This window comes from Vipera ursinii (genome assembly GCF_947247035.1).
Source record: "Vipera ursinii genome assembly, chromosome: 3".
NCBI lineage: Eukaryota > Metazoa > Chordata > Lepidosauria > Squamata > Viperidae > Vipera > Vipera ursinii.
The window spans coordinates 33,463,666-33,487,568 of record NC_139516.1 but is presented as its reverse complement, the minus strand read 5'-3'; the positions used below and the strand labels follow the sequence as shown (position 1 = coordinate 33,487,568).

Sequence of the window (23,903 nt, the reverse complement as noted above, 5' to 3'; positions counted from 1 at the left end):
TAATGTCTTCACAACTCATTTTGAAACTGATGGAAATTCAAACAGAGCAACTGGTTACGCTGAATTTTGAGTGGATGCCCTTTGCAATTATTCTGCCATAGTTTTAAAATAATTGCTCTATTTAATGCAGTAGTAAAAACAAAAGGTAAACATTTAAAAATTAAAATATGTATTTGTATCCTGTTTTTCATTTGTGTTAATCCCAAACAATTTACAGCACTACCCCTTCCCTCCCAGAAGGTTAAAAAATTAACAGGGATGGCAAAAGCCAACATAAAAATAGGAGTTATGAGGAGGGCCTAACCTGGCAGTTTTGCAACTTGCTATATTCTGTGTTTCAGAGTTCAGACAATTATAAGAAAAGAATTGGAAATGAAGCTTTGCAAGGATAAGATTACTTACCTGTAAAAGAGTAAAATGTAAACTATAGAATAAAATATATTTATGCCATAGAGTCACATTAACAAAAGTTCATGCAACAAGAAATTTGTATTCAAAGTGCCCTAATATTTTTGCTTCCAAGAGAATTGTGAAGAATGAAAAGGTAGAAAATGGATGGCACTTACTTGAACTGGGAGTTGCAGTGATTGATGTTATTCTGCAGCAAGTCAACTCCTTTCTTGGTTTTAAGCTCGTTCACTTTAATTAGGTACTGGAGGGAAAGGTTACATAGCTGACTTTTTAAGCTACATTCTCATTTGTTTGCTTAGCCCTCCTCTGTTCTTGAGTGCTAAGTTACACTTTGCAGTTCTTTCTTTTTATATCACGCACAGAGTATATAATAATCTTCGCTTTACATAAACTCAAAAACAATTGTACTTGGATTGAGGTAATTTAAATTTATTTTTATGGTTTGTCTTTTAAATTCTATGAAAGGCAAAATTTACATAGCTGTTTACACTAACTAAACCAAATGTTACATTTATATTTTTCCAAGTATAAGATACACTTATTTCTAATAGCTTGCAGCAAAAAAGTTAATTGCTACATAGTGGTAATTATGGTACTATGGTAGAATTAAGATCTGAATAATTATAATCGAATTTTACCAAATAGTGGAAATATTATATATTCTCAGAGACTGAATGATGCTTTAAAAATGAAGGTCCTAATATTAGAGGAATCATCTTGAAGGATATGTATCAACCAATTAAAAACAAACATAATTTATTGGAAAAAATTAAGAGTTGGATCCAGATTCTCCTAAATGAACTGGAGAGATTCCTTCAATTTGAAGAGGAGATTAGGCACAAAACAGGCAGTGATTTTGCCACTTCGCTTCTTCGTTGCAACTCTATATTAGCTCTCCTGCTTTTTGAGGCCCACTACAGATGGTCCTCACTATATGACCACAATTGAACCCAGAAATATGGTCACACATTGTGGAGGTTATTGAGTAAGATGCCCACATGATTGGCTTGCTTAATGACCACAACTCTAGCTCTCCCCACGGTGGTCATTAAGTGACTGCAGTTCATTAAGTGGAGCATGGGGTGCCTCAGGGAGGGAGGCCTGGCACAGACCAGATCCACAGTATAGCACCTCCTGAGCTCATCCACTTGCTCATCCATTTGCCAGGGTCTCCCTAGTTTCCTGAGGGTCTCCTTGCAAACTTCCCACGCCCTTGGGTCTCTTCCCCCCGAATCACGTCTCAGTTCACTTACCTTTTCTAAGATTATCTTTTGGAAAAAGAACCATCCAATTTGCTATGCAGCTTTCCTATACTATATAGAGGCCAGATGGTGCTGTCCTGGAAGGGGGCACCAGTTTGGAGGAAGGCACAATTCTCACAATCCAAGAATTTTGTTTCTGGGACCGCACCATTAGGTATAGTATAGGTATAATATAGCAAGGCCACATGGCAGATAGGCCATTTCTCTTTCCTACAGGCAATCTTTGGAAAAAATAAATGAAGTAAGAAGCAAGAGAGCGAGAAGTGCCAAGGATGTGGGACCCAGTGGAGATATGAGCCCATTCCCATCTGGCACTGAAGATATTACCTCATTGGGTACTGAAACATCCAAAACTCCCAACCTCTGAAAGCACCAAGGATTCCACAGGATGGAGTTAATAGATTCTCAACCATTTCAGAGGTATCGTGCTTAGGATCCTGCCTAAGCTGAAAGAAAGACAGACTCAGGACCTCCTTTCTGAGAAGAAACCTCACCATCTGCCTGCCTTACCTCACACATGTGTAACTGGAACATCCTTCGCTCTTTTTCCATCTCCTCAGCAATCTCTCCTCCAGCAACCTCTGTCCTCACCATTCCGTACTGTTTCGCCAGTTCACGCTTTTCTTTCTCTATCTTTGCACTCAAGTAGAGAAAAAGCAATGTTAGGTAAGTGCTTTGATAAAATCAGCTCAGAATAAAGTAGGGTTAGTTTTGTAAAGAAGATAATATCAAAACAACTTACAGTTTGCTTTCATAGTCCTTCCAAGCTTTTTCAAAAGGCTTTTTAAAATCCTATTAAGAGATGAAGCAACACTTTAACACGGCATTTTGTCTTTTGTTCTATTTTTCTACCCCCAAATAATTTTACATTGCTAAACTGTTCTGTTAGCATGTATGTATTTGTGTGTCAAGCATTTCAATTTACCTTCAGTTATTATCAGATCAATCTGATTCTATTTTTCTGAATATTGCTAAATACAGTTATACTGTTTGTATAATAATCTTTAATAATGCAGAAAATTAGCTATTGCAATTAATCTGTTTAACATTATAGTGTTTAAGTCATAATTCCCCTTTATATAATACTTTACAGTATACTATATCATTATGCTTCTTTAGGCACAATATTAATACTAAATAAAGTTTTGTTTCAACTGATCAGTTACTAAAATAGACATTTGAAATGATTAATCCTCAACTTGTCTGTACTCATCAGACCTAATTAGTACCTCTCTGGGACTCTCTGATCATAGAAGCAACACCTTCTTAATCCCTTCAACTTGGACTATCAGGGATAAAATCTGAGGCTACATACTTGCAAAAGCTCCTGCGCTATGGTTCCTTCTTCTAACTGTGGTATTGGAAACAATATACAGAAAAAGAGCCATTACATTTCCAAAGAGTTTGAAAACAAATAAAATAAATATATTTTCAAAAAAGTTTTTAGTGTGTGGCATCATAGAGAGTGAATTCTTTCAGCTTTTCCATCTCCTAATTCTCTTTTCCAGAGAGCTATATTAAAGTGTTATCCACCAGTAGTTGAACTGACATAAAAGTAAGCTGGAATGCATTGTTCTGCCCCAATCATTAATCAGCTCCAAAGCAATCTTCAATGGATCCTGCCCCAACTGGCAGCAGCAATGAAGTTGGTGATAGGTACCATCTTTATACACTTATTGCAGAAAGTAAGGAGGGAGATTAGTGGATTCCTCTAAAATTACTTCCCCTCCAACCTGTTGGATGGAAAAAAGAAGTGCAGGTAGATGCTAACAGAGTAGGTTTATCTACTTATTGGGTTCCCCAACTAATAGTGTGCAAGTATAGAAAGATGCATAGCATGAAAAAGGATCCCATATCTTGCTCAGCAAAATGCTTGCTCCACACCTCTGGCCTAAAGTATAAAAAGAAGCTGGGCAGATCCCAAGCTGAAGACTGCATTAGCATCCCATTGATGAGATATGCTAGATTGTATTCACAGCCCAGCAGAGCAGAGAAATGCTACTTTAAAACTGAAACAGCTAAGGACAACTTTAAGCAGCCTCTACTGGGGATGAGTGTGGAAGAAAAACTTCAAAGGTGCCAATGTGAGTTTTCCTTCCTTGTGGTTTTGTATCCCCTGGGATTTTCCGAAAATAAATGACCACACTTGTGCTGCAGAGAGATAAAAGAAAAATGCTGAATGGAAGTAGAAGAAAGAAAGTTGAGTCAAAGCTGAAAAAGCAGCCAGCTAGGCCTGGAGGAGGTGAAACGGAACATAGGTTTGGTGGAGTGAGCAATGAAATGCTGAAGCTGATAACTGGAGTGAGAAGTAACGGAGCCTAACAGCCTCACAAGCTTCTATTGATGCAGACTGCTATAGCCAGCCAGCAGCAAGTAATTGTTTCCCACCCCACACCGATAAGGACCAAGACACTGAAAGGTAACTCAGTAAAAAAATAAATAAATTATCAAGCAACTCCAATCTGCAACAAGACCTATGGAGGTATGGGGCTGGAGGGTGGAGAAAATATAGGATTCTCAATCCCTACAGGAAAGGGCTAGAGAAAAAAAATGTGTTTAATGGTATGTGGGAATGACCTTGGGAGACAGAGGGAAGAGCCAGGTCAGATATGAGGCAGCTCAGCCTGCAAAAGGAATGTGGGTGAAGCTGAAGGGACCCTCCTTACCCTCCTTAAATATGAGATGAGAAGCATTCAGACACATGGTCTGTGGGTTCTACAATACTTTAAATGTAAACCTGCCACAATGAGACAATGGCAAATTCATGAAGATGGGACAGAAGGTAATAAACAGTTATTAATGTTGCTATTAGACCATAAGGAAAACCCTTATAGTCATTCAGCAGTATTGGATATGATACTTCCTTTCTCTTTCTCCCTATTGTGCCAACATCTAATCTTCAGTCTGGTTTGCTAGCATCTTTGAGTGTTCCCATTAACAAGTATCAAATTCCATCTTATGTTGCTGAATTATCCATTCGGTGGAACAATTGAAATAAATGAGAATTGCCTGCCTGCAGCAACAAGCCCCCATTGCAATATCATTGGATTGCAAGGAAGCTCATCAAAATTAGGCTACAGTTTCTTTTAATAATCCCCCTTATTTCTGCCACACAAATTGCTTTTATATAGGCATAAGGCAAGAAATTCAGCCTACTAGCTGCTCTGTTTAAAATGAAAGTTAATGCAATACACCAATGTATAGTCTTGGAAGTGGTATGTAAATGTTGAAAAAGTCATTTTTCATTGCACTGAAGTAGTAAAAGACTACAAATATTCTCCTGTTTGTTGAGTTGATTGCTTGAGATCATGCAGGCCTGAACAAAAAACTTAAGTTTAAAAGTAATTTTAATTTATTGACATACTAGCTGCTCTGAGAAGGTCCATTCTTTCCAGCCCAATTGTGTGTCTTAAAAATGAACTTAATCTTTTGACATTTTCAAATTATTCATAGAAAACAACTTTAGTTCTGCTTATTTAGGAATTATGCAGTTTTTCCTATCACTTCCTCACAAATGAAATTGATAACACTACAGCTTTGATACCACCTCAGAAAACAAAAACAAAAACATTGTTCACAACTGCCCAAAAGAATTATCAGAAAAATAGTCTGTGTAAAAGGCTTTGCAATAAAATAACTTCAGGGTGAGGAATTTGAGCGTGTATTATTGTCATTCATAAATGAAATAGTATGAAAAGAGCTGTCCCTAATAAGGAGTTTCCTGCAACATAGAAACTACAGAGTGACTCTTTTAAAGATCATGAAATCACATTTTGAAAATTAACAGATGACTGGCTTTAATACACATTCTACAATCTAATTCCAGCATCAACTCACCCCTTTGAAATCTCCCTTGACCAGTGAATCCAGAGAAAAATGAATGTTGTGATAGAGGCTCAGCAACTGAAAAACAAAGTTTATTATGTAATTGGCACATAATAAGTGCTCTTTCCTAATGAAAGAAGAGAACATTGAAAACTTGTAATAGCTTAAAGTATGCAGTATAGTATGGGCTATTATGTGGAATGCTTTCAGACAGCCAATGTTTATAGACATTAAGAAGAGTCGAGCAGCTGTTCTCTTATAATGTCTGGTCCCCATAATTCTATTTATGAGGCAGGGCAGGTGATATAAGAACCTCCCCTAAAAGCAAACAGATCCAGCAGTACTGCAGGAATTCAAAAACAATGAGAGAAGCAGGTAATGCCGCTCCCAGATCAATATTATGTATAACATTCAGAAATCTCATCTATAGCAGGTCTAAACTTGGTGTTTTGCAAAAAAAACAACCACAAAGTCCTACTACTCTTCTGAGAGAGCAGTCATTCTGAATCCAAACAGCTGGTTGTTCATGGCTGTAGATAACTGGTATGGTATGAAATGAGAAGAAGCAATTGATAATAATTGAACTTTACCCTTGCTTAGCAAAGGGATGGCAGTGCTGGCAATAAAGGGTCATGACAAGCAGCATCTAGAAGAACCTTGTGGAACAAACAAAATGGGATGTGCCTGCTACCCCAGTATTACAATCAATGGCCACATGAAACCCCTACTGAGCAGAAACACCTGAAAACTTTTAACACCCTCATCAGGCACAGAACTAGCAATGCGCAGCTGGCAAACTCCGCTATTTTTTCTGGATCAAATATTTTATGCAGTGTAAACCAGTCTTCTTTAAGGACAGCTCCATGCTCTTTCAAAAGAGTACTAAATCAGTGCATATAGAGAGCCTGTGTAAGATGAAACAAGCACTTCAGAATGGATTGATCAGCACTTGAGGGCAGATGCCTCTGCAGAAGCCAATTATCCTGTCTCTTCTGCAGCCAGGCTAACAAAACCAATAGAAAGTCAGCTGATCCTCAACCTAGATTACATCAGCAGCCAAGTGGTTGGTGTAGTATGAAAGATTTTTTCTTCTTCCATTCAATCATATCTAATTCTTGGAAACCATCTGGACAAGTCCCTGCAGTTTTCTTCAGAAGCAGTTTGTCATTGCTTCTTTCCTAGGGCTGAGAGGAAATGACTGCCCCAAAGTCACCCAGCTGGAACCCAAGCTACCATTAGAAACCACAGTCTCCTGGTTTCTACTCTGATGTCTTATTGTTACAGCTACACCAAATTAGCTTTCATGACAGATTATAATGCAAAAATTGGATCATGAGAACATTACTTCAAAACTGGAACAGCTAAAGGTGCCTTTAAGTGTCTATCCTCTGGGCTGGAATTAAGATAAAGGGAAAGTCTTGAGGGCATATCTTTAAAATGAGCCTTAGTGGAGCAGTGGGCTAATGCCTCCTTAAGTAACACCAGCTGCCTGCAATTAGTGCAGGTTCGCATCCCACCAGGCTCAAGGTTGACTCAGCCTTCCATCCTTCCGAGGTAGGTAAAATGAGGACCCAGATTGTTGGGGGCAATTAAGCTGACTTTGTAATAATGCCGCTTGGGGTGCGTGTGAAAGCCCTAATAAGCAGGCATATACATAGAATGAAGGCTACTGCTAAGCTTGTAAGCCGCCCTGAGTCTTCGGAGAAGGGCGGGATATAAATGTAATAAAAAAAACCCCAGGACTGAGTTGCAGTCCAATGGAACTTTAGGATAAAAAACTGGTAGGAATTGTGGAATAATCTTAAAGTATGCACATTGCAGTTAGAATTCTCAAACATTTGTCCCCAACCTTACTCCTATCTCAGGCTCCCCAAATGCTGAGCATGGGCTTTGGTCCACACACAAAAAATTGACTACTGATATACGGAAAGCATCAAAATGTTCTGCTGCCCCCTCTGATTAATAAATGGATTAAGTACATTTTCCATTTTTATAACTAGGAGATTATTTAAGCATGTGAATTTCTTGACACCTGTAGTCAGATGTTACACAGGTCAGGGAAATTTCAACTGATTTCCTAAAATGAAATTAATACAAACTGTCATGACAAAGAACAGGAAAGTCCTTTCCGTAGCCCTCCAGATGCTGTCGGACAACAATGCCCAGCAAACCCAACAGTAGGGCATCGGAACACTTTCCCCAGAAAATGGGAGGTCAGATGAATGGGGCAGTACCAGACTCTTGATGGCTTCTAGCAGCTCTTGTGAAAATGAAGCAAAGGTGGCAAAAGCTTCAGACAGCTTTTCATCTCCAGTGTTGTGATAGTTTCCTGAAAATTTCTCCAGGGCAGCAATATGAGCTTCTAAGTGGCTAATGAGATCTGCAGAAATAAAAAGGTATTTGAATGTTCTTGCACATCTTTTTCTGAGGCAAGCAAAGCTGTATTATAAAAGGAATCTGAAAACATTGGCAGGAAGCCATTTCATTTATTTTAATGGCCCTAAAACCAACATGAATACATATAGCATTGGCACACTCTGGAAATTAGGATATGGCAATGTACTTTGAGAAGAACATAGAATGCCGCATGAAGGTAAGGACCTCAGATAACTAATCTGAGGTTTGTTAAGATTGCACAGCGGAAGAGAATATGTGGTCTTCTAGTTCTTGGGTCCTCCTGTCCATGCTGGTAAGGGCAGATAAGGGCTGGAGTTCCATGCCAAATGAGGAATGACAGATTGCAAATGGTAAGCCTTTACAAGGAAGACTGCTTTATAATAAGATACGATCCCTCAGTCTTTTCTCATCTGGAGCTAATGATTTCCAATTGTATCCTGAATGGGAAATTTATCTACAAGAGGTATCCAAAGAAAAGAAAGGAGGTGTAATGACAAAGGGGTCACAGAGAGATAGCTGGTCAGGAGTGAAGGAAGCACTTTTGGAATATATTTTCTCTTTGAGAAATTGATGTCACCATGGTAATGTCCATGATTATGCTGTTTGTTTTTGGAATCAATTTGTTCACAAAAGTACTTGTCTGATCTAATTTCTTTCACGGAATATTACAGTTTGGCTGGATTCACAGTGTGGGATGTCTGCAGGGGAGCAGGACAGCAAGTGATACCACAGTGTTATGGCATCGTCATGCAAATAATGCAAATTATATAATTTCTGTCAGTTGTAGACATGTGATGCCTATGATTGTATAAATAAAGTTTGATTCTGGTTAATTGTAGTCTATCAATCTGGCCATTCTGACTCCTAAGTCATGGTTTATGGTTAATGTGCAAAACAGGATATATGGTTTATTTAATAATCCTTAGTTAAAACAAACTGTTGCACAGTGTAATGTGTGAATCCAGCTTTTTTCTTGCATACACAGATTATTAAGCAGAGTGCATATATTTAGTCTGCTGCACCCAAATGTCTGTTCACGTGTGAAAAAGTAGTACACAACATCAGTGAACAGCCAATTTCCATGGGGTTCAACAAAATTGCCTGTAGTGGGCAGCATTTGCATCTACAGCTTGACATGGAATTCTAGAGTGTCTGTCTGCAGGGAAACCAGCTTTTCATGGATTAAATGAAAAGGATTTAATATAAAGGAGAGTTGCTTAGTGCTAGGCATGTACTGAATTGAAATTTCTTTGTCATGCCTGAACAAGCATATTTGTCAGGTAGCCGTCCTGTGCATCCTACCCGAAAATGGCAGTTTGTGCAATACATTTACTGAGTGTGATCATAACAATCAACTTTTCTTTCTTTGCATGACATGGACTTGGCTTATAGATCATGTTGCCTAATTTGTGGTTCATTGTAAGCTGCCTCCCCTCCTTCCCCCTTTTTTTGGTTCCTTTGAGGAAGTATTGACATCCTGGACAAGTCCCTGCAGTTTTCTTGGCAAAGCCTTTCAGAAATGTTTTGCCATTGCCTGCTTTTTAGAGCTGAGAGGGAATGACTAGGCCAGGGGTCAGCAACCTGAAATAGTGAAAGAGCCACTCAGAACCGTTTCCCTCACAAAAGGAAAAACTGGGAGCCTCAAAAAATGTGTGCGCATGCGCGTACATGCGCGCATGCGCAGAACAGGGTTTGACTGAAGAGTGGAGCCAAGGTGAGATATGCACCCAACCTGCATATTTGAATTGATTGGTTGAAATTTTTTAGTCCCACTTTTTTTTTTGGACTGCACATGGCAGAGGACTGGGAGCCGCAGGAGATGGCTGAAAGAGCCGCATGCGGCTCCGGAGCTGCGGGTTGCAGACCTGTGGACTAGGCCAAGGTCCCCCAGCTGGCTTTGTGCCTAACCTGGAACTAGAACTCAGAATCTCCCAGTTTCTTGCCTGATGCCTTTACCACTACACCAAACCAGTTCTCTAAACAGCTTTACTAAATTCAACGTTCTTACTAAAGTTTAGTAGGATCTATTTCTGGATACCTGTATTTTTAAGAATTAAGAGAAGGAAGTAAATGAATTAGTCCTTTTTTAAAAAAAACTCCTTAAAGATATAAAGATACAGAAATATTCTGGCCCACCAGATTTGGCTCCCTTGGCTACATTCTATTTCTTGTTGCAGTCTGACCTTGTCCAGTCGTGTGCTTTGCTTTGACTGATTTCCTCATTTTTTGCAGAACAGTTCGATCTGAATCCAAATCCTAAAAGCATTGAAAAAGAAAGACTAAACATATGTTCTCTTTTGCCCACAACCAGAGCAATTGGGAAAAGTATGTTATTGCAGAGTTACCAACATACTATTACTTTAATTTTGCAGTTCATTAGGATTAGCTTTTATAGCAAATCATAAGGACACTAAAATGGTCACAGGCTTGGAATGAACTTATTATACAAAGGTTATGATTATATCCTAGCATCATGATATGAGACACAACTTTATAAGCTAAGCTTGTAAGCCGCACTGAGTCTTCGGAGAAGGGCGGGATATAAATGGAATTAAAATAAAAAATAAAAAAAATAAAAATAAGTGGTGGCATTTGCATGATGACATCATATTGCATATATTGTCATCCCCTCCCCACAAAACCTATGTTCACAGAAGCTTTTAAGACAACAATGATGCAGGATGTTTCTGGAAGATTTCAGTGGTTTTGTTAAGATTTATTACAATCTACTATATAAACTTACCTTCATAACTAACCTATTTGGATTACTGCAATATACACTATGCAGTATGCCCTTGATGACCACCCAGAAGTTATAACTGGTCCAGAATGCAGTGACATGAACTGTATTGGGTGCCCTGAGGCTTGCCTGTTCCATTGGCTCTCAATTTTCTTCCAGGGGCAATCCAAGGTGCTGATATCGTTAAATCGCTATATAGCATGGGACAAAATTACCTACAGGACTGCCTTGCTTGCCATAAACATTCCCATCTTGTGGGTCCTTGGAAGCTTGCCTTTTCTGTTGCAAGTCTTACGCTATGGTACTCCTTCCTCTCAGATCAAGCTGCTCCTATCCTTTTATCCCTCTGGAGAGCTTTCAAGACTTGACTATATTGCAAGCACTGGAATAGGGTGAGGTGAGATGAGAATGTGGGGCTGTAGTGCCAGGTTTTTCTGTTTTATTGTTTTCAGCGTTATGTATTTATTTATGTATTTATTGGATGCAAGCCACCCAGAGTTGGTTTTAAGATGGGCAGCTATACAAATGCTGTAAATAAATAAAATACTGTTCAGATTTTTGCAGATCATCCAATGCTGGAATTTTCTGCCCTACACCCCAAGATAAGAATAACCTCATCAGTTCTCAGTTTGTGAAGGTCCTTCGAGATCTGGTTTTGCCAGCAGACCTGGGGATGTCAGGGGACAGATGAACTAGTGAGGTGGCTCCATTGCTATTAATGTCCCTTCGTCTAAAAAAACTATACAAACTACTAAAACAAGTATAATGTTTTTAATACTTGTTAATGAAAATGATTTTAGATATTTATTATTTTAGTTTGTTGTAAACGTCCCAGAATAACTTGCTTGTGAAGTGGCTGATAATATAAATTATGTAAATAAATAAATACACTCAAATACATACAGTATACTGGAAAGCATGGTGAAGATTGCTAGCCATTTATTACCCTTTTTGTGTGGAATGAAGATAGAGAGGTTTGTCACTGTACAGTTGGTGGAAGTTCAAGGTGTGAACTAACTAGACAAGGTTTTTTTATTTTATTTTTCTATTGGTCAAACGGACAAAACTGAAATCATTACCTATATGATATACAATGCAATCATATACAATATACAGATGGAGTACTATGGAGAAGTACTATTCAATCAGCACAAATAAGACTTACTGCTTCTTGTGGCTTAAGATTACACATTCTATACCAAATTAAACCTTAAACTAAAGAAAATAAATAAAATAGACCAAAATAAAAGCTCAGCAATGTTTCGCATGTGACAAATGTGAAAAATATCTTTAATAGAATAGTTACTCTACACTGAAAACTGACACATAATTAAAAATGAAGCAAACAAAAAATATTCAGAAATGCAAAAAGTAAAAGAAAAATGACAGTCTGCTGACGTGCTGAATGGCAACAGAGACAGGAAAATTTGTGCAGCTAAACTCTAAATTTTAGATAAAACAGGGAGACACAAAGAGTTCTGTCTGAATAACCAATTCAAAGAAATTGAGTACAAAAAAATAGAAAAATAGAAGGATAAAAAATAGTTTAATAAAAATAAGAAAATTACAAAAATCAAAGGGATATAGAAAGGAAAATATAAAGAGGTGGCACAACCATAGAGAAAAAATGAACAAAAGAGATTGTCAGAGCAGAAATTCATGAAAAGATTTTATCACAGAACTACAATCAGACATTCTGGAAAATAAAGTTAACTGGGCCCTACAAAATATTGCTAATAACAGGCCAGCAGGAGCTGATGACATTCTAGCAGAATTATTTAAAATCTGACAAGATGATGAAATTAAAGTTCTACGTGCAGATATGGAATGCAGTGTCCAAAGGATTGGGAATATCAATTTATTTCCCAGTATCAAAAATTAACAGTGCTAACACACTAAAGTAGTAAGATAATGCCAGATGAAATAATGTCAGAATGCTAATTAGAAGCACTAATAATGTAGATAAACCTTTGGACTTATAATGTGAACTTCACCAACATTTCCTTTTCCTGATGCTACAAGGTTTTTTCCTCCAAACTATTAATATTCTTCAATGGTTTCCTGCTACCAATTTTAAATTCAATGTTACATCCTGTCCCTAACTCTTAAAGGACTTTTGATAGCTTTCAGGATCTGCTCAGCTCTACAAAACTTAACTAGCTGTCCATTTCTAGAACCTTCTTCACAATAAGTGTGGTTATTGGGAAATCAAAATGAAAGATGTGCAACACATTTTAAAAGAGGAAATGAAAAAGTAAGAGACAGAAATGGTTCTAAAAATTATAATCAACAAATATTTATTGCAAATGTTCTCTTCCGTAGCTGTATAAAAGGTACCCCACCTTATTGTTTTAAAAATATAAATTTTGCATGTGTCAGTTGTTTTCTCAGAATGAAGCCTCATGTGATTCATTCCTACATAATATTGTGAGAAGACCATAAACTTAATCTGCCTGGTTAAATTGTATATAAACAGTTGTTGAAGTGCTGACACAGGATGAGAGTAATAACTGAAGAAACATGCAGAATTCACTACGCCAAAGAGTCATATCAACCTCTTTCAGATTGTGCCCATAGGAACTCTGCAGTTATTAGATAGGACTAATTCATGGTATCTTCACCAATGTTAAGGCTCAGAGAAATTTTGTGCCACTGTAAAGTCCTGTGATGGTCTGGCTCTAAAGAGCATAGCTGTACTTATGGCATTTTAGGGAGTAACACATTTATTATGGTCAAACTCTTGTACATCATAACCTTTTTGTCAGCTTGGCTGGAAAGTTTTAAATGGATTGTCAACCGCTGTGAGCATCTGGATGTATGGATGTCATTCATACTTTAAAATAGAAATATAATATTAGATTTTTCACTTTTTCATGAACTTAATTTTTAATTAACAATTGCATTTTATTATGTAAACTGCTTTGAGCTTCTGCTTTTGAAAGAGTAAAGTGCACATTATTTCACAAATAATAATTGATTACATGTTAATAGGATGTGGCGAAATTTCCTGATTCTTGTTTACCAAACACCCCCCCCCAATAAATCCTCAGCAACTAATTCAATCCAGTTGTGTTGGCTTAAAACCTCTTTGCCTGCTCCTCCCTTACCTCCTCTAAGCTGCAAACTGTGTTCCTGCATTTGCCCATGTGGCTAGTAAAGGAGGAGGTTGTTGGAGAACTCAGGTCCTCTTGGGTTTGGGAGATGAAGTCTTGGACAGAAATCAGGTCCGGCATTCTTGTGTCTGAGGCGGGTGGCCGTAGCAAAGAAGGACACAGCCTTGGGCTATCCAGCAAAGTCAAAGAGGTGGAATATCAGGCCACAGAAAAAAGGGGAACAGGATTGAGAGGAAGCAGCTAAGGGTAGCTGAGAAGACCACAAACCTCTGAAAAGCAGAGCAGCAGCTTGCTCACTCTCCTTCTGTAATTCTGCTTTCCTGTCCAAGTTATGCACAGAGACAATGGTACTTAAAGAAGTGCTCAGGCTGGTGCACTTTTCTACCACCCAGTAACTGCCTATCTTGTGACTTTCCTGGGCTGTAGAGTGACTTGGAGAGGAGCATTTGGCCACCAATTCTCTGAGTATTTAGGAAAACGGCAAAAATGCCTTTCTTCTGCCAAGCTTTTAAATTTTATTTTTTTGTATTTTTAAAATATTCAACAATCTCAAATATTTTCATAAACAGAAAGAGTATACATTCATAATAAATAAATAAATAAAATTATGTTAAAAATACTTTTTTCACTTAGTTAATTTTTTTGAAAATTCCTGGATGCTGATTACTATTTGTACAAAGAAATACATATGGCAGACAAAAAAGGCACAAAGGATAACGTAATTTTGGTTCGGCACTGGACTTTCCAAATATTCAAAACCAAATCGAAGCTATCTCCCACTGAACTCCAAATAGTTTTCTAGTACTGTTTGTAGTCTGATCATTGAAAGGAATTTTGTGTTCATATGTGTTCAAATCACTTCATTTAGTGTAGTACTAGTTGCCTACATATTGCTTATGACACACTTTGGCACATATTTAGGAGCCAGTTGGTCCTTTGGAAACGAAAGATTAGTCAATAACATGATTTGCAGAGCAACCAGAGTTCCTAAAAGTTTAGTGTTGATAGCTATAAACTGATTTTTGATACCTTATTTTTTTTACAAATTCTGCAATATTGCATCGCAGATTCCCCACTTATTGTGCTCTGACTCATACAACAAAAATCTGCAGCAGAATACAGTGTACTCATTTCATGTAATTGTTTATCAAAATGCACTGGCTCCTTATAAGCTTTCAGGTGCAATTCCAGATGCTGACTATCTCCTAAAAGACCCTTTATGGCACAGCTCCTGGGACAGCCTGACTCTAATTATCCCTGCTCAGCCCAGGAGCTCCAGCTGAGTGGACACATTTTGAGTAGTGTTTTGGTAGTAGGCTGATTACCCAGAATAAGGACCAAACTAAAAGTAGAGAACTTCCTTGGAGCTTAGAACAAATGATGGGGAACAATTTCTCCAGTCTTTTGGTTATAAAACCAATGCTTTCTTTGGCCATGTCCACCATAGCAGCCATTTCACGAATAGATGACCCACATACTCCATATTATGAAAGCACTTCAATATGCTCTCACAATTGCCCAAATATCCAAAGCCCATACAAGTTACTTTGCTTAATAGAATCTAAGGTACTGAAAAGCTATATAACCCTACTAATTATCTTTCCCGTTTGTGAGTGTTTCTTATGAAGATGAATGTGGTTTGTTATTCCAGCAGTCTAAGTGGTCTATTCCACAAACAGCAGTACATCTCTACCTCTCTCAAACTGGATATTATGTTATTACCTATTTGGTAGGCATGGTTGGAGAGAGAAAATCATTGTGATTGATTATCTAAAAGGTTAGTATAGTTTGCACCTGCAAAACCTTTGTGCACTTCCATTGCAAAACTCACAAAGGATTTGATACACTTAATTCTTCTAAAGATTCAACTAGACCTTAATAGTTTTTTGTGTCCTCAATGCACCACCATAGGATTTTATTCAGTGTGGTACAACACAACCCAGGATATAGTAAGTATATGAAGAAACAAAGGTATAAATGTAATTAAGTTGATCGAATCATTTTCTAAACTTTTTCCCCCCATGGTTAAAATTGGTCTATTTGCATGGTACAGTACACAGTCTATTTTTCCTATGTACTGTTATATAAACACAAAATACTAACAATGACAAGTGATATTTTTTCTATCAATAAAGTGCGTCCCACTACTGCTTACCATCTCTTGCTCTATAATATTGGGATTTTTTTTTCTCCATAGCAAGTGTTTTGACTAATTGAAATTCATTTTCCCACAGACATTTGATCTGGGAACACAAACAGCACCAGCATAAAACTGTTAGTCTTCTTTGTATGACTAAGTTTAGTGCTTCTACATCTCCTCTACTTTCTTTTATTTATTTTATCCATAAATATTTTTCAATAAAACTTTATCTTTAGAACTATTGATGGGTAAAAAATGTATTTCAAAGACTGTTATGAATACTATATGTGAGCAGGCTGTCTGCTCAGATAGAGGCAGCATTTCTTTTCCACTGGCAGATGCATTTTTAAAATGCTGTACAAATAATTAGGCAGCTGTATTCCATGTTCTTTAAGATCTTTGATAGAAAGTCACTGTTATCTCCCTTCTGTTCCTTTTGTTAAATCCTTATTTGCTGGGGAGGAAGAGTAATTCTTTAGCCATTTATTATCTTCTCACTGATGTATCCAGGCATTGTGTAGAGAATAAGAACCAAGAATATGGTCACAATTGCAATGATCAGCAATGCAATGATGTACTTCTTGTACCGTTTCCAAATGAAGAAGACGAATGTTTTTATGGGGTTCACAAACCAGTTGAAGGATGTTTTGGGACGACTGGAGGAGAAAGAACATGTTTTAGATAGGGGTGTGTGTGGGGGGGTGAAGCTAAGGAAGGATTCAAATGCTAAAATTTAAAATATACAAACCACATGCTCTGTATCTGATGTAACATGGGTGACTATATAAATGTATTAAAGAAATAAAATTTGACTCCCACTGAGTGTACAGATGCTTGGATTCTCATAAGGAGGCACCTTCTCAAGCATAAAATTTCACTATTCATCATCCTATCTTCTTTAAAGGAAGCCCAGAAGCAAAACACAAGGACAACAACTGTAACATTCTGTTAGCCAAGAGTGAGTGATATTCAGAGAAAAATTGCTTCTCATTCTGGAGGCAGGATATAGTCATCACAAGTATAGTTCATGAATAGCCTTATTCTCCTTAAGCCAGTGGTGGTGAACCTATGGCATGTGTGCCAGAGGTGGCACTCAGACACCTCTCTGTGGGCACATGCGCCATGCCCTGGAGATCGCAACCGTCCATCTTCAATCAGCCGCCCGCTAACTTAGATGCATCCCAGCATGGCTGGTTTCTCTCCCACCCACCCCCGTCCCATCCTTCCTGGCCTCGCATGCTCTCCTTTTCCTGTGCATGACCCACTGCATTGCCTCCTCAGCTGTCGGCCATCCATCCAGCTCAAAGGTGGATGGATGAACCGCTGGCAGTGGGCTGCAGAGCCCCAGAGTGTGCTGGTCTAGGAGCCAGCAGGCTGTGGCTGCTAATGGACACTGTTGGCCCCCATGCACTCACTGGCCTCTGTGTGCAGGGGCCAATGGTGTCAGGCAGCAGCCCCCTGGTCCCTGCCTCACCTTGCCCTACAACAATGGCACCCCTGCCCTGCCTTGTCTTGTCTCACCTCACCCTGCAGGACAAGCCTCCTGCCCACTGCTCCACCTGCCAGAGTCCCTCTGGATCTCCCCCAACCTTGCCCGGCCCACACAGGCGTCCCTCCCCATGAGCAACATCGAGGTGACCACGCCTACCTTGGCCCCACCCAACCAGTCTGCCATGTCCACTACAGCCAAGCCCACCCATTGGGCCACGCCCACCTGGCACCTGGCGATAAATAAGTGGGTTTTGGGTTGCAGTTTGGGCACTCGGTCTCTAAAAGGTTCGCCATCACTGCCTTAAGCCAATGTTCTTTGCTTCAGCCTCATAATCTGAAAAACTAAAGATCTTTCAAACCATGTTGCCAATTTTTAACTGAATATGTTCCAGTTCAATTACATAAAGAGGCAATTTTAGCAGTATGATAATTTTGGATATAAATTGATTCTTGGTAAATTTAGGCTCTCTTTCTCTTACTACTTTCCAGCTATCTGGACCTGGAAATGATAGTAAAAAAATAAGAAAATACAGTAGAAAACAGAGTTTCAGGACATTTAACTGGAAGTGGGCCACATTCATATAAAATTATCCTAACTTTACATTCAGCCAACTGCTCATACAAATAAACAGGAGGATTCTAGAGCAGGGGTTCCCAACCTATGGCCCGCAGCCCAGGACTGGGCCGTGGGCTCTTGATCAGCAGGCCACGGAAATGGCTGGCCGTTGTGTGCACATGTGGGTGTGCATTCCCCACCACTCGTGCTAGAGCCCGCGGCTCCATTTGCGATGTGCGCAGGCACAAACGGGGACACTAGTGTGGAGCGGGTGTCCGCAACCCTTTTTTTAAAAATCCCATTCATATCCTGCCCTTCTCCAAAGACTCAGGGCGGCTTACAATCTAAGCACAAATCAATGTGCTTAGCAATTTGCACATGTGCCGCTAGCCGAGGTGGGTTGCACGGCCCCGTTTGCGCATGTGCAAATGGGCTGCTAGCTGCCATAGGGGGTGTGAAGCCATTCGTGCATGCGCATGGCACCAGCGCATACCTCATGCCACGGACAGGGCTGCTAGTGCTGTGCCAGTGTGCGTGGCCCCGTGCACCCACGCACCAATTTTGAAGCTGTTCCGCGAGCCTGGAAAGGTTGGAGGCCTCTGTTCTAGAGAACCCTTCACTATATATCACTGTCACCATTCTGAGTGGGAGAGCAAGGGCAGATATGGTTGGATCTATGACTGGGGCATTTTTATGATAATTAGCAAACATTTATCAGCACTTACTTGGGTTTTTCCAAAGGTTCTGGCTCCTTTCTCCCCAGACCAACGGGATTTTTTTCAGCTTCCTCTATAGTCAACAACTGAAATTCAGCTTCTACTTTTCCCTGGAAAAAAGGCACCTTATGAAATAGCAGCTGACATTTTCAAGTGTTTGCTTATTAAAGAAAATACAATGTAACGAAACAAAAATTTTCCTCCAAGAAACACAATTTCCAGAACAGTTGAAACAGTGGTGGGATTCAAATAGGTGAACAACCGGTTCTCTGTGTGGATGCCGTTTCTGGAAGTCTGTTCTGGGCCCGGGGAACAAAAAATTAGCTACCGGTTCTGCCGAAGCGGTGCGAACTGGCTGAATCCCACCACTGAGTTGAAAGCAAATGAAACATAAAATTAATCAATCAAACTCAAGAGTAAAAATCCATGTCTGTAGAATCAGTCATCAGAGAAATGGCAGAAGTCAGTTGATCGTCTTTAAGGACAACTGCTCTGATACCTAGAAAAGGTGGTGGCTTCTGATAATATAGGAGGCACACATTATTTTATGTTCTGCGTTTTATGTTTTATGTTCTGTGTGACAACATATCTTTCTTTAAACACATTTCCTAGCAAGATAAAGATATTTTGACTGCGCTCAGAGTAGCGCAGATCCCATTTAATTCTAGATTGGGATCTTCTTGTAGGGTCACATCTATCCACCTATTTCCTCTGCCCAGGGCATGGGGTTGGCAAGAAGTTTTTCGGATTATGAAGTTCATCTTTTTAAATTTCCTGTCTCTGGAGACTGGTTTGTTCTTTTCCCTGAAGCAAAACAAATTGGCATCGGCCCTTTGAAGTTTTTCTTTTTCTTTTGAATTCTTCTTTTACCCTGCCAGGTTTTGGTTTTATACTGATAGCCAACACAAATATATAAGTTCCAAAATATAGTCTAATGAAATTCAAAGCTTTTTTCGTAATATCTGGAAACTGAAGATGGATTCACCCTGGTGACTTTCTGTAAAAGGCAATTTCAAAAGAAAGCATCACAACTGTCAGAAAAGTAGGGTCTGCCAGATTCATCTCAGATAAAGAGGGAAGTAGGAATAAGAAGACCAGGAAAACAGACATGTTTTAAAGGAATGGGAACCCTAAAATAAAAACTGGGTTTGAGACCGCACATTTATATCTTAGCCTTTCAGGCACCACTTCAATATTGCTGCATGTTTTCTTACAGTTAAGATGAAGATGTTCCCACTAGGATCTGAAAACTCAACGTCTTCTGGCTTAACTGATCTCCTCCATTTCTTCTTCTTCTTCTTCTTCTGCTTAGCCTCCCTCTCTTCCCTTTCAATGTCTTCCTGACTTTTCAATTTAACGAAGGGCCACCACCCTTTCATTCGTTTGTTTCGGAAGATAGAAAACCGTGGCACGGCCTTTTCCTTGGCCATCTTGATAGTGCACTGCTCTGAACTCTTGGCAGCTCTCACCATATCATTCAGCTTTAACTCAATGGCTCCTAGAAAGGTGCAAAAAGCAGAGAATCTCAGGCACTCACCCACTTATATAATATATAATATATGCAATAATTGCTAAACCGGAAATTACAGAATTGCAGAAATTACAATATGACATCTTAATGTCATCTTGTTGAATCCTGCTCAAGGCAGGACCTTCTAACCATCAGCCTCCCAATAGCATGGCATAAGTAGAAAGACGCTTGTAAGATGTTTTGACCAAGTCACATACAGAAAAAGAGGGCACAGCAATCTGGCTTGAGAAAAAAAAAATGTGAACCTCCCTTTCTTCAAACTTCCTCTTAAAGATAGTACAAGAAGTCTATATTCTGAGGCTGAAGAAATATTCTTTAATCAATTCTTGAACAAAGTCCATCTACTACTAATCTTATGGAACTATCATTTGATACAATTATGCACCATTATCACAGATGGCTAAATCTGGTGCTACTGATGAAATACAGACTGAAGGTAGATATAATAACTGCAGCACATGACCTAACCCAATTGATCAGGCTGATCACTGGGTTCTCCTGGGAAAGAAGAAATATAAAATGGCTTCCTTTTCTAATCTTCTCCGATTTTGTTGTTTTACTGTATCCCTGCATAACTCTCATAGCTGGTGAAGTTCATTTCAGGGAACTTCCCACCTTCAAGCTTCACTCAGTTTGTTACTCAGAGCAGAGAATAAACTCATTTATAACCTTGTTTGATTAAAGATGCTGCAGAAAACTTGCAGTTGCCAACTATATATACACACAATGTACCAACCCACATTGGAATTAGCTTTATAGAATCTATCTGTGGTCTTCATCTTTGCACTCCCAATGGACTATCTGGTTTCAGGTTTCATCTGTCCTTGGTTCTTCTAGCTCTGATACCCATAGCTCTACACTGGCAACACAAAACATTCTGACCTCTTTGTAAAGCAGTTCCTGATGTTCATATAGATCTTCCTATGTAGCTAAGAAAACCTACCCAGGCATACCAGAAATTGTTTAAACTTAAGGGACCCTCAACTGAAGCTTGTTTGGATATATCCAAATAGTTATCCTGGTAATAGTAGCAAAGTGGCTTGCCATTTTCTTCTTCCACAATGTTTCTTGACTTTTTAGCCTATTCTGTTTCCCTGGAATTTCTGGTGATCACCCAGCAAGAATTAATTAGACCTAATCTTGCTTGGCTTCTTGGCAGAGGCATCTGGTATTTTACTTGCTAAATAATTAGGCAAACAAATGTAATACAGGTCTTCCTCAACTTACAACGACTCATTTGGTGACCATTGAAAGTTACAAGGACACCAAACAAATGAACTTGCAACTCACACTGACAACTGTTGTAACATTCCCATAGTCCTGTGATTAAAATTCAGGCACTTGGCAATCAGCATGCATTTACGATAGTTGTAGCATCCCAGGGTCATAGCACTGAGACCTTCGCGGCCAGCTTCAGATGAGCAAATTCAATGGGGAAAGCCAGTTTCATTTAAGGACTGCATGATTCACTTAACAACTGCAGCGCTTTGCTTAACAACTATGGCAAAAGAACATAAAAGCTGGCATGATTCACTGAACAACCTCCTTACTTAGCAGTGGAAATTCTGGTCCGAATTGTGGTTGTAAGTTAAGGACTGTCTGTAAATAAATGTGACTGAGAGCCAAAGAGACTTGATCAATGCTTCTGAACTCATAAACTCACCCTGACATTCTAGAGTCTAGACCTTATATTGTAATATCTTGGTAACCACTGGGTAGTGCTGTATATTCATTTTTCTCCTTTACTGCTTTTGCTACCTATAGCTGCATAAAACATTCAAAACTGAACAAGGAGAAGAGGCTCTTGCTAAATTGTCCCTGGCATTCTGGGACATGTCCTCTAAATAATAGTGGGAATTGAAATAGTTCTTTTTCCTGTTTCTGGCTCCCTTTTTATTTCATATTAACCAGCTTAGTAGAAGAACAGAACACCTTTAAGTAGCAGATCAATTTCATATAATTGCAAACAAAATTATATAAGATCTTTTTTTCTTAAATTTTCTCCTATTTGCATGCACTAAAACAAGCTAACATTATCAAGAGAATATGGATAAACATCAGGAGAAAATCCTTTTTATGTTGAAATCAATACATGAATCCATTCTTTCAGCATGTAACAAAATAAGAAGCAACATAAAGGAACAAGATGCCAACTTAGATATACAAACCCAGATCTTGACTACAACCAAAGAACTAACAATGCAGCAAGTGACAGGAGAAGTGGAACAACTAAATACTAAGACAGAAGACCCAACTGACCAACAGATCCTGCCAACGGGAAAATTAGAAAAGAGAGTGATAACACTGAAAATGGAAAAGACTTTTTACATAAATCAGAAGAAATTTGAGGAAAAGGAAGAACAGACTGAATGGAAGATAAATTTATCAGGACAATTGTGGAAAATTGGAGTAATAGAGAGGAGATTACAATGAATATAATTGGGCTAGTCCTTCCCATAAAACTGTAATTAAATGGTCTTTCTTATTTCAAATAATGCATATAACAATAGAGGGAGAACTGTTAGCAAAGGAAAAAGGCCAGAGTAAGGCTGAAAGAAACTAGGGTTTTGATCTAGTAGAGGGGATTTTATGCTATTGATTAAGTGGGTTGAATATGGTGGAAAATACATAATTTTTAGAAAATAAAGTAACATTATAATTGAATAGGTAAGATGTGTAATAAATTTAATAGACTTTTAGTTTAATATGGTGAAAAATAGATAACTTTTAGAAAATAGAATAAGATTAAATGCAAATAGACAAGATGTGTATTTAGAATTTTAGATTTTGTTAGAAAAAAGGGAAAAAAGTAGAAGTTGAGATAAGGGAACCGCTAAAGCTTGGAAATTATAATAAACCAAATGTTAACTTGAATAATGAGGGGAAATTAAAGCCTGGGGGAGAAAAAAAGCAAAAACAGGACATTGATGGTATATAAGGAATGAATGCAAACACAATTAAGATATGTATAAGCTAAAAACTATTGATAAATGTAACAAAGATGGTTTTACTTAGTTGATAACAACAAGAACTATATTAGCTCAATATGAGAGAGTAAATATTAAGGGAAAAAGAGAGGAAATATTTGACGCTGTAACTTGAGATTTGTGCTAAAGATTTATGTATGTTATTGAATTATTGACTACCTGGCCACCACGTTGCTTTTAAAATGTTTAATTGTGAAATTAGAAAACTAATAAAATTTTACACACACACACACACACACACACACACACACACACACACACACAAACACACACAAACTAACATTCAAATTCTGTACATTTATTTATTTATTTTATTTTATTCGATTTATTTTAGAAGAATACCTAGGAAATCATTTGCTGAAATCCTGTCATAGTCCCAGACCTGAAGGACTAGGACAGCTGGTTCACGGAATTCTGACTCCTCCAGAGAAAAAATAGAATCCTTCTTTTTATAAGTTATCTCTTTCTCAGTTGGAAGATAATCAAAGTGGAACACAAACCGCCAGTTGAAGTTGCCTTCCCCAGTCAAAGAATTAAAATGAACATCTGTTTCTTGCTTGTCTTTCTCCAGTCCTTTGATCCAGCTGCAGGAGAAATTTTCATTAGCATCTAGCAACATTTTAACATAGGGATGATTCAGAATACAGGTAGTCCTCGACTTACAACAGTTCTTTTACTGACAGTTCAAAGTTACGGCACTGAAAAAGGTGACTTACGAGCATTTTTCACACTAT

The 23,903-nt window shown here is 38.5% G+C and overlaps 2 protein-coding genes across 2 annotated transcripts in view; both read right to left on the bottom strand.

Moving 5' to 3' along the window:
• Positions 1-16,027, bottom strand: part of LOC310638174 (arf-GAP with SH3 domain, ANK repeat and PH domain-containing protein 1-like) — a 47,606-nt gene extending 31,579 nt beyond the window's left edge. Inside the window, exons 1-7 of the mRNA XM_083359002.1 lie at positions 13,743-16,027; positions 10,079-10,151; positions 7,733-7,878; positions 5,511-5,576; positions 2,416-2,465; positions 2,184-2,313; positions 567-652 (exon numbers count right to left, since the gene is read on the bottom strand). Coding sequence (XP_083215128.1) covers positions 567-652; positions 2,184-2,313; positions 2,416-2,465; positions 5,511-5,576; positions 7,733-7,878; positions 10,079-10,151; positions 13,743-13,868 — 677 coding nt within the window. The 5' untranslated portion in view covers positions 13,869-16,027. The remainder of the gene's footprint in view (positions 1-566; positions 653-2,183; positions 2,314-2,415; positions 2,466-5,510; positions 5,577-7,732; positions 7,879-10,078; positions 10,152-13,742) is intronic.
• A 29-nt stretch (positions 16,028-16,056) lies between these two features.
• Positions 16,057-23,903, bottom strand: part of LOC310638170 (fer-1-like protein 4) — a gene marked incomplete at its 5' end in the record, with an annotated part of 67,854 nt that continues 60,007 nt past the window's right edge. Inside the window, 4 exons of the mRNA XM_083358997.1 lie at positions 16,057-16,544; positions 18,661-18,761; positions 19,866-20,149; positions 23,512-23,753. Coding sequence (XP_083215123.1) covers positions 16,364-16,544; positions 18,661-18,761; positions 19,866-20,149; positions 23,512-23,753 — 808 coding nt within the window. The 3' untranslated portion in view covers positions 16,057-16,363. The remainder of the gene's footprint in view (positions 16,545-18,660; positions 18,762-19,865; positions 20,150-23,511; positions 23,754-23,903) is intronic.